Consider the following 11,442-nt stretch of genomic DNA (forward strand, 5'->3'; position numbering starts at 1 on the left):
GAGCGTGTACTATAGACGGATGGACTGTGTACTGTAGTACATATATAGACACATTATCCTCACATAGAAGGCTACTATACATGTAGTGGTGGCTATTTATGTATGTTAGGTAGGGTGGGAATACTACACAGTAATCACTACATAATTATGTGGTGTGTTAGTGGTTGTTTCTGTCCTTTTTGCTGTTCAGAATGCAGATTAAATGCTGTCGTGGTTTAACCTCGGTTGGCAACTAAGCACCACGCAGCCGCTCGCTCACTCCCCCCCCTCCCGATGGGATGGGGGAGAGAATTGGAAAAGCACGTGAGAAAACTTGTGGGTTGAGATAAAAACAGTTTAATAATTGAAATAAAATGATAATGATAATAATATGATAATAGTAATAACACACAAAGCAAGTGATGCACAGTACAATTGCTCACCACCCGCCGACCGATGCCCAGCCAGTCCCCAAGCAGCGGCCCCCCGGCCAGCTTCCCCCAGTTTATGTACTGAGCATGACGTCACATGGTATGGAATGTCCCTTTGGTCAGTTTGGCTGTGCCCCCTCCCAGCTTCCTGTGCATCTGCAGCCTTCTCAGTTGGAAGAGCATGGGAAACTAGAAAGTTCTTGGCCAGTGTAAGCACTACCTAGCAACAACTAAAACATCGGTGCCTTATCAATTTTGTTCCCATCCTAAATCCAAAACACAGCACTGTACCAGCTACTAGGAAGGAAATTAACTCTATCCCTGCTGAAACCAGGACAAATGCTAATTTTATTTTAAGTATGATCATTTATGCGATCATTCCATAATTTATGGGCTATTTCTCTTATGGAAAAGTTGGATATTTTAATCTTCAAATTGAATAATCCACTGATTAATTAAAAGACTACAGTATTTATGCTTCCTGGAAGACAACTTTTTCTGTCATGTCAACAAGTCAGCTACATGCCTGATTAAATCAGTTGTATTCTGAGTTAGCTGCTCCTTCATAAAAAGGGAAGGGGTAGAAGTGTGGCAGGGCATCACCAAAAGGGAACCTGGAAATCACTCTTATGAAAAAGAGAGGTTGAAGAGTGAGAATGAAGGTGGAAAATGAACAAGACATCAGGCTGGCCAACCTGGGTGCAGGGTGACGACCCTCTAAGAGGATGAGCTGCACAGATTTGGGGATGCGTAGGACTGTGTTAGTTGGCCTCTTCTGCTGCAGGATCGCAGCAGCCCACATGAAGGGTGAAGCCATGCAAACTCTCGGAGATCCCTGCGTGCGCTGTAATGGTCTCGGTGGATGTGGAAGGAGCATATGCAATGGAACTGGAGCAAGGCAGCTACCTCAAAACTGGGACATACAAAAGTGTCTGAGTCACCATTTCTCTCCCTTTCTGACTTGGGAGTATTTCTGTTCGCCACAACTGAGAGGCTGGAGGCTCTTTCTGTTTCATTTCCAGCATCTGCTGTTCAATCCAGAGGTCTTTTAACCTGATAAAGAAGATTGGAGGTTTTTCAGTGAAGAAGCACCATTTTTTTTTTGTATTTGAAGTAGACATCTTCCTCTGAGGCAGACAATGCACTTGCTGTGGACTGCTGTGGTGGATATGGGATTATATCTGGGGCAAATAGCAGAATTTATGAGATTCTGCTTTTTTTGGATCTTGTTGTGATGACTATCTGACACAACATGAAGTAGAGAACCATGCTGCACATGGTCACCTGCTCACCTTGTATCTCCACAGTGCAGGGTGACATAGATTCAGCAATCCACTGTGGGCACAGCTTGTTGCCACGAGGGAGTTAATAAATAACTAAAAAGTCTGTCTTGAGCATTTTCCTTCTCTTCTGATCTTGGCTGAATTGAAGATCTCTCTGACTTCTAAACTGGGATGTTTGCAGTACAGGCTGACTTCACCAGGCTATTCTTGGAGTAAGTTTGTCAATGTCTATTAAGCACTTTCATGTCCACAGGTGAGCTGTTTTTTAAGAAGAGTTTGGGGATTGAAGATTTGGGCACAAGGAGTAAGAGATTTCTCTGTCATTATGCACTTTGAGACTATCCCTCTTATACTAAAATAAAGAACTGACAGACATGTACTCTACCTACTCCTTTTCTTCAAATGGAGTTAGCAAAAAAATATGACAGAGCAGATCAGTTTTGCTCGCAGTCACTGTGTGTCTTGCTGGGATTCTGTGTTCAGTGACACAAGTAGTTCCAACTGCATCTGTATTAATGATGTGTTCTGCAGACAAATCTTGGAAATCCATTAAGATGTATTTTTGCTATGGCAACAAGCAATTAATTCTAATGCCCTGGCTGCTATAACTTCTGAGGCCAGATGATTGGCCAACGGGTAAGAAATGTTTTGATCTTTTGCTGTATTGAGTTTAATCTTGCCTAAAATATAGTCTCACAATTGGTGACTCTTCCAGCAGGATCATAAAGGTTCAGTAGTACTGAGGATTAGGCCTTCATGACGAGACGTGGTTGTGGTGTTGGCTGGTGTAAACTTAATGTGAAACATTGTTTAAGTAGGTCTGTTTTGTCCATAGAGACTTGCAGCTAATTGAGACATGCAGTCGTAATGCTCTTTCGCATTCAGGCTGTTCAAATAATAGCACTGGTTGATGGGTACATATGATCTGAAAACTCTCAGTAGCAACGGTGTGATATTTCGTGGAGGTAATAATATTTGATCATACAACGGAGCATGAATTTTGCTTGTTCCCTTATGGCTAAGTTCATGTGATTATTTATAAGCAACAACATCTGAATCCTGTAAATATGAAAAGTATAAAATTGTCTCAACTGAATTTATTTTGCAAAGTTTTGCCTCAAATATTTATGTAATCCATGTGCCTAAACAGAGACTGTGTATTGAAGAGTAAGCAAGTATGCAACTTTACCATGCCAAGAACAGAATACAGAAAGCAAACCTCACCTGTTAGATCACAGCTGCAAACGTGAAAGGCAATGGGGATGGAGGGGATGATAGCAGTCATCCATTTTTTTCTGAAAATATCAAAAGGGCAAGTCAATGTAAATGCAGTATTTCATTTATATGTAGAAAATATTAGAGCTTCAAATCCGTAGATATTATCATAGAAATTTGATAATTTGATTAGTTACATATTGTAAAAGCCACATTTGTTCCTAGGACAAGGCATAGAATTTAACTGATATATGCTTTCCGTACACAATGCACAATACTGGCCAATATCTGTATTTGTGGTATAAATCTTACTCCAAACTATCCACAGAAAAAAACGCATTCCAGTATCTTCAGAGTGTGCTCTGATGACTAATCCACCCTACTTCAATTTATTAAATGTTTTCAGTTCACAAAACATTCTGAGCAGAAGCATATATCATGGCATGAGGAAAAAAATATTTTCTGTTTATAAAACATTCTGCATACGGCCAATTTCCCTTAAACCTCCTAGGGTCACTAAATGCAATGGCCATATCCTTGCTGCTTTTAATCACGGTTGTTTCCAACTGTGGTCAAAAGGCAAACCTCTGATATGATTTAAGAGGTTTGCTTTTACTTGACTCTGTAAGTTGTAATAATTGCTTCTTTTCAGCTTCCTGAATTTCTGGCCTAACGGGTTACGTTACCCACAGGCAGGTAGCCATATCCAGACTTTAATGGGATCACAAAGCCTACAGCATCGGAGCCGTGAGCAGCAGTATGAAGGAAACATGAACAAAGTCACCATTCAGCAGTTTCAGCCACCGCTGCCTATTCAGATTCCCTCTTCGCAGAGCTCTCGAGCACCTCAGACAGGGCGATGTTTAATCCAAACCAAGGGTCAGAGAAGTACAGATGCGTATCAGGAGCAGGTAAGAAAATGTGTCTATAAAATAAGAGTTTGACAAAAACTTTCTGGTTTTTTTCTGCCTTGTATACAGCAGGAAAAGGGAGCCTAGGGCAATAACAGCGGGCAACTGGGCCAGACAGCATGGGGGAGCATGGCTGAGCTGGAGGCAGGCGAGCAGGTCTGTCCTCTTCCCCAGCACCAGGGACTGATACCATTTTTTTCTTGGATTGACCAAGCAACACAATTTGGCCCTGAAGTTCCTGAACAGAGCTGACATCACTGGGTCATACCAAATTAATTTGCAATTTCTGCCAATTCCCCAGAAACCTAGTTAAGTGCTAACAGTGCAGCATATTTGGCAAGACGCTGTTCTTCTCAGATTTGCACTGGCTGCTCCAGTTTAGCCCTGCAAAGGGCCAGCTGTAGCTCCAGTGCCCCCAGTCTTAACAAAACGGGTGCTGATGAGTTTCTTCATTAAGTGGTCCTCTCCCCATTATATTTGGCCTTAATGATTGCGATAACTGTTTGAGGCACCTGACTTGCAGAATAAGGTTCAGAATCATTAGTAAACCTTTCTCTTGTGTAAAGTGTTAGACGATCCACGCAAGTAGCTGCCTGTATTAAGTCCCTGAGTATAGCATTGAGATTCAGAAGCAATTGCTTGTGTGGCTCGAGTACATGCTCAGACTGGCTCAATGAGTAGTCATTAAGCTACACTGAAGTCATTTTTATTTTATATTCAATTACTCAATCCATTTACAGTCATCCTGACTAAAAGCTAAGATTCAGCACTATTTTCTGGAGTAAGGCACTTGTAAAAGTGGTTGGTGCTCAGTGCAGGCTATTGGGGCTGTGGCCCTGATACTGACAATGGTCTGAAGATCTCTGAGCTTCAGAGGACTTACTCCTTGGGTTTGTCCCAAGCATAGCACCTGGGGATGCTGCACATGTGACACCTTCTGGAAAAATAAAAGTGCACAAGATGAAGCCTCACTGACAGATTTATCCCAATGTTTAAGTGAAAAATTTGGCCAATGTGAACTGCTCTTTCACAAGTCTAAAGGGTTTTTTTTCTCCCTGAAAATAAAATGTTAAAATATATGCAAAAATACATGCAGCACTGTGAATATTACGGTATCTTTGCAGCATGCTAAAATAATGAAAATACTTCAGTTTATAACAATATTCTACTGACTTTTACTGTATTGTGCAGTACAGCTTTTGAGAGGGTCAACTCATCTTGAAAAGGGATATATAAGAAGAAGATGCCATTGTTTAGATAGGCTTTAACATTGGCATTGACCTATCTTGCCATATCTTTTTAACCTAGTTTTGTGTGAGAATAGAGAAGAATCCTGGCCTTGGTTTTAGTATCAGTGGTGGAATAAGTGGACAAGGAAATCCATTCAAACCTTCTGATAAGGTAAGTTATAAATTTCTCTCTAAATGGTCCTTATTTTAGAGTGCTATATAGTGGAGACACAGATAACATGAGTGAAATTTTTATGTGCTTCTGTTGCGATAATTGAAAGAATTTTTCCCATACTTGGCTTTTTTTTGTTAGGGGAATGTTGTTTGCTTTATTTTTCTGGTTAATGAAGATAAGAGAATCAAAACAGAAAGCACATGGGTGTCTGCCTTACATCCCATGTATAAGACAATTTTTGAGATTGTTTTCTGGAGAATCATCTCTCTCACTTTTTTCTTTTAAGAGTCAATATAAGCCCTGATTAAACTTCCACTAAAGTCATCAGAGGGAATACTAAGCCAGTAATAGCATCACTAGGTAGCTGAAATGCCAGGGTTTATAGCAGCTGTATCAAATAAGATCAGCCTGGCCTGCAAACTGGTCTGGAGGCCAGCGGTGCCTTACAAACACCATGGCAAGCAGTCTTCTGTTCTGTAATGCTAATTAAAAATTACACCATTATGGCCCATGATGGTCTTGGAGACTCAATATTCATTCTAGGAATTACACATTTAAGAGGTTGATAAATCTCCTTACAGTAAAAGGAAGCCTAGTAAAAATACAACATCTGGTGATTATCAGCGACACAGGGCTTTAGGATTAGGAAATGGACTCCTAGACCTGTGAATTCATCTGTTCTGTGTGGTAAAACTGACTGGAGCTTGTTGAAAAACAAGTACTATGTGTATCTCTCAGTTAAACATATTGTTAACATTTATATTCTTTGATAATACTGGCTTCAGTTCTAAGAGGCAGTCATAACTTCCATAAATATTGAGAATGTTTGGCAAATGATGAAATTAAAACTATCTTTTAATCTCTTCTCAAAGATTTGAGATCTGCGTGCAAATTAAAAAACTAATTTCCCCACCACTCTGAATTACAACAGAAAGCTAATTGGAAATGTTAGATACGCTTGGGAATATCAATCTAACACAAGCTTAATTCCTTTAAATTTTCTTATTGATAATCCCTGTTTTGAACTTCAAGAATAGTTCCATTTAATGTACATAAGCATTGGGCATTTTAACGAGTATCCCTTAAAACATACTCATTTGTGGCGTCCTTCTTTGAGGACACCACATGCAGGAATTATACTTTATAACATCATGGTCTTTTTTCCCACAGTTTAATGCATGATATTAGAATTAAGCTGTACTTCCATTGTCTAACACTTGCCTGAAATTATTAAAGAAGAGTCTATATCCCAGTATGAATGTGTCTACACCAGTAATACATGCAGTGCAATAACAGCTGCAGATAGACTTAATTTTACCAATAACAGAAATGCAAAGTTGTCTACTAAGGGAGTGATAGGGTGGTTATATTGAAGGAATTAATAGTTCAAAGTTTTTTTTATGTGTTGTTACTCTGAAACATTGCTTCCCACACCGTTAAATCAGATTTATCATGTTTTACATATCACAGAAGCGGTAAGAGGGCGATATTGTCTGTCATCATACATGCCAGTCATTTGTGATGGTTTTAAGTCACGCATATGGTACTATTCTGTCTATAAGATGAAATCAGTGGGGATGGCAGCGAGCACTCTTCTGCATAGTAATATACCCTTGTCCTGACACGCTGACGGTACTGTGGTGAGAGGAAAGGACAGGAAAAGCAGCAGAAAGCACAGAAGCAATCAATCATTTTGAATGGCAGGCTTGTGTCACAAGTTAATGGCATGTGAGTGAAATATAAGCAGCCCATCACTCTGCTCTCGAGGAGCTCAGGTTTTTACAAGGTTAACAGAAATACCAGTGCTCCAGAAGGCTATAAAACCCCTCAAGGATGCACATGATTTGCATGATGATACCAAGCAGGGAATTTCCCTGGTAGCCATGTAAATGGCTAAAAATTAGCCTATGCTCAGTTTTAGAGTCTGCTTAAAGGTATTCACTCTTGGCAGCAGGGTAAGCACAGCAGAGAAAGTGAGACTAAGGGTACAGAAGTACAGAACTGCATGAGCTGTACGGGAAATATTTCAAATGTGTTCATCATCTAGGAACTCAATCTTTGATTTTGGGTCTTATTAATGTATTTTACTGAAATTCTGACAACAAATCTAAAAATATCCTTTATTACTTCATAATTTCTCCCCTTTCAAAGTTATTCACTCTTCAGATGCTGGATTAAGTGACAGTCCTACAGACCATTGTACTGAATATCTCAAGGGCTGAATATGAAGACTGCTTTTTAGAAATTGTTTTAAACTTTTTTTTCCTAGAGGAAGTAAACGAAGATTACTGTATAGATTATGATACGCTGTATAGATTATGATACGCATTATTCTAATAAATTAATGCTTACTTCATTTAAATTATCCTCCTGATAACCCTGTTACTCTTGCCCTATTCAAATTGGACATTATTTTGTGACATGGAATCTTAGTTTCAAATAACCCATAATTTCTATTTATATCAGGCGATAACTAGCTGAAGGTCATGGAGAGCTGCTACAAACCTGTCCTACTGTTTGATTACAAACAGATTAAAAAAAGTTTAGTATTTGGACCAATGCCAGAGTATATAAAGCCCCCAGACACCTGTTAGGTGTCTCCCAGTTAGGGAGACACCTGTTTTTTGGGAACTAGTTCTTGGTGATAGCATCCTAACCTCTGTTACTTCTGACTTATAGGGTATCTTTGTTACTAGGGTTCAGCCTGATGGACCAGCATCCAGCCTGCTCCAGCCTGGCGATAAGATCCTCCAGGTATGGATGGATTTAACTGCTTTGTAACTGAACTCAGTCTTTGCATCTTACAAGTACAATGATACTGTTTTCAGTAGAAGTTAACTGCTAGTTTTGTTATCATGATACTTTAATATTGATTTAGAACAGAGTGTTATTGCAGTACTTTTGAAAGCTGGCCTCGGAAGGAATAAAGCCGTTTGAAAACAAGCCGGGGATGTGGAAAAGAGGCACTGGGGTGTGCTGTCTGACAACCCCCCTGCCACTAGCGAGGAGCTGAATTAAACCCAGGGAGCACACTGAGAGCAGAGGGAGCATAGCACAGCAAGGAGCTGGACTGTCCTTCATTTTGCCTGGCAGTTTCTGCTCCCCAGGGGTACTGAATAAGGCACACTGATGCCAGCACCAGCCTTCTGGGAGAGAATGGCACTGCAGGAAAGGGTTAATGCTTACAGTCTGTCACAGGAATGATCCAGGTGACACAATTTAAACTCTAAAATAAAAATAAACCTTACATCATACCCAGCTTTTCCACACTAACAGCACAAGAACGCGCAGGGAGAAAGGAGCTTTGCAAGCAGTTTCACAAGCATAAGTATATGACAAAGCAAGACTTGTTTATAATTTTCACCTTTGCAGCTCATGTGACACTGGTGTAAGGAGCTATATAGTCACATTTTTTGACAGAATTGTAACTGGCAATATTTTTGCCTCTCTTTCACTGCCTCATTTTTGAATGCACTCGCATGAAAAACAGCCGCTACTGGATCCACTACTGGATCATGGACGCATCCGCATAACTTACAGAGAAATCTCAGCTTTTTGTTTTCCTTTTCATTTCTGTAATAAATATTTTCTGTATCCAGTGAACTTTTTACATAGAAAGACAGGCTATGCCTGAACATACCTTTCAAAAATTCCTCATTCACAGAAGATAACAGCTGTCCATGTAGAAAAGGGTTTTCTACCATGTCCTCCAAGGTTGTTTCTTTTTTTTGTTAAGCCTGGAAAATGTGTTACCACTGGCAGCAAATAGTATTACTCTGACAAAAGGAAGAGAGTTGTCATAGTTGTCTGAAAGGCTTATAAGTTTTTTAAGCCAGTCACACTGATCAAGGGAGAGAGATTAACTGTGTTGTAATCAGTTATATGAAGGAAGTCTGCAAACCAAGGATGTTTCAAACATCTTTGGTAGCGTCTCTCCTCCTGCTTCCCTCTCTCCTTCACTCCCCACTGCCCCACCTACCCGGCATGGGCACTGCAGTAGTTATCAGCTCTGAAGTCTACAATAGGCAACTCATGTTTAATTGCTAGTATGTTCAAAAAACAGCAAAATAAAGAAAATAGCGAAGCTAAACTAAGTACAAAATTAGGTAGAGATACTTAGAATAATCAAGGTGCTATATTGAAAGCTGAGCTCAGTAACGGAAACAAAAATAGGTAAGAGTAAAATATGTTAAAAAGTAACAGCAAAATAAGGTGACAAGGTTGCCTGCAGGGGCAAGCAGTGGGCATACGCTGTGGGAGTAGTCTTAACGGAGTTGTGCGAGGGCTGCATTGTTCTGTGCAGGGACAGGTCTGTTGCGTGTGTACCTAGCATGTCTTCATCAAAGATGTACACTTTTGGCCTGCATTTATTTTATAGCTATTGTCATGTCAAATGATTTCTCCTGATAGGCACAGGCCATCAGGAGCTGGGGTTTCTCATGTTTCAGCATGTGTTCCTAAAATGGGAGCATTTATGTATATTTATATAATCGCATTTAAGGTACTGCTGCGGTTTTTTTTAGGTAGCAAATTTCACGCTCCTAATTTATTCATCACTTATGTTGATGAAGTTTGACTTTGCACTCTCAGTCATTCTCATAGGATTGTGGATCAAGTCTCAGCAGAGTTTCTTATTTGTCACTGTCAGTACATCATTTCAAATTCTCTGGCAAGAACATTTTCCTTTTATTTGCAATTACTTCTACCCATGCATAATACCTATTACCAGGTGTTGATTTACATTGTGGCAAGTAAAAGGGCGGTCATTAATCTCACGAAGGAATTAACAGAGAAAAAAACATAACTGTAATGAAGGATATTTTACTTCTCAAATATAAGCAATGCCTTTAGCTAAAAGTACCCAGTTCCCTAGGCAGTAGGAACTTGAAATTATTAATACTCACCGGCATTACTTCACCTCCACCCCTATTTTCCACTATTACCATCATCCCTGTTAGCATTTATCTCATGAGACAATCCCCTGCCAGACTAGAGCTTTGCAATACCAGTACTATATAGAAGGAGGTTCCTCTTCACCCATAATCTGTCTTCTTTGGCATCTGTAGCTAGCTGCGCCACTTGTCTTCCACACATGCACTGGTTATGACACCAGTTTCTGCCGGGACTCCAAGGGAGAAGCCATCTTCCTGTGCTTCCTCAGTCTTAGCCCACTCTGTCCTCACGCTGTCTGCCCCGTGATCTGCTTTTAGTATCATCTAAATCTTGGTGCTATAGACTCTCCCTCCTCTCATGTCTGCCTGACACTTTTCCCCCAGCGTTACTGGCTGGAGCCTTTATGTTTTATCATGTCAGGTAACCCCAGTGTCACCGTTACTGGAGCACCTCGATGTCTGTGCACCTTTTGTGCTCCCATGCAGTGAATTCAGTTTACACGAGATGATACGCAGGAAGATATTACCAGACCAAGGCTCCAAGGGGAAATTTTCTAAACATTTACATGGAAGAATTTGCTTAGCAGGATGTTTTCAGGAGAAGCAGTAATGTTTCTGTCATGCATTTATGTGTCTCCCCAAGCAGTTTTGGTAAAAGAGGGAGGGAAGCTTTAAAAATTAAAAGGCTTGACATTCCCTGGGTGGACTTACCCAGCTCATAGAGAAACTGCCATTCTTAAACACAGTTTTGCCCGATGCCTGTTTTTGATAGAAGGGGGTGTGTGTGCCTTCTGCAGTGAACAAATTCTGGTCCTTACAAGTCCAGAAGCCCACGGCCCCACTGGGATCCTGAGGGGGAGCAAAATTGTTGTATCTTTCCTTTCTGTGTCATAAGCTCTTAAGTTATTTATTTGATAAGTAAGAATGATTTTCCTGTTATAAAATTAGCAGCGGTTTTAGTAGATGACTGTTAAGGAGGAACACAGTTGTGTGGCTGCTAAGTCTGTCAGCAAGGAGAAAGCAGCTCTATCAGCCATGTCGTACAATTTTGCCATTGTATGTTAAAGGCTGCCCTTCAAGTTCTAAGAAATCTTGTGTTGGTGGCTCCATCATTCAGCTAAAAACCATTGTTTCTGTCTAATAATTAGAACTAAATAATCATAGAATCATAGAATCATTAAGGTTGGAAGAGACCTCCAAGATCATCGAGTCCAACCGTCAACCCAACACCACCATGCCCACTAAACCATGTCCCTAAGCGCCTCATCTATACGTCTTTTAAATACTTCCAGGGATGGGGACTCAACCACTTCCCGGGGCAGCCTGT

General features: G+C 40.4%; 1 protein-coding gene across 1 annotated transcript in view; it reads left to right on the top strand.

The window, feature by feature from the left end:
- The window catches only part of LRRC7 (leucine rich repeat containing 7), a 109,090-nt gene that overhangs the window by 94,649 nt on the left and 2,999 nt on the right, over nucleotides 1–11,442 (top strand). The window contains exons 21-23 of the mRNA XM_009320659.1: nucleotides 3,601–3,819; nucleotides 5,128–5,220; nucleotides 7,903–7,977. Coding sequence (XP_009318934.1) covers nucleotides 3,601–3,819; nucleotides 5,128–5,220; nucleotides 7,903–7,977 — 387 coding nt within the window. The remainder of the gene's footprint in view (nucleotides 1–3,600; nucleotides 3,820–5,127; nucleotides 5,221–7,902; nucleotides 7,978–11,442) is intronic.

This window comes from Pygoscelis adeliae, unplaced genomic scaffold (assembly GCF_000699105.1).
Source record: "Pygoscelis adeliae isolate BGI_AS28 unplaced genomic scaffold, ASM69910v1 Scaffold402, whole genome shotgun sequence".
Taxonomy (NCBI): domain Eukaryota; kingdom Metazoa; phylum Chordata; class Aves; order Sphenisciformes; family Spheniscidae; genus Pygoscelis; species Pygoscelis adeliae.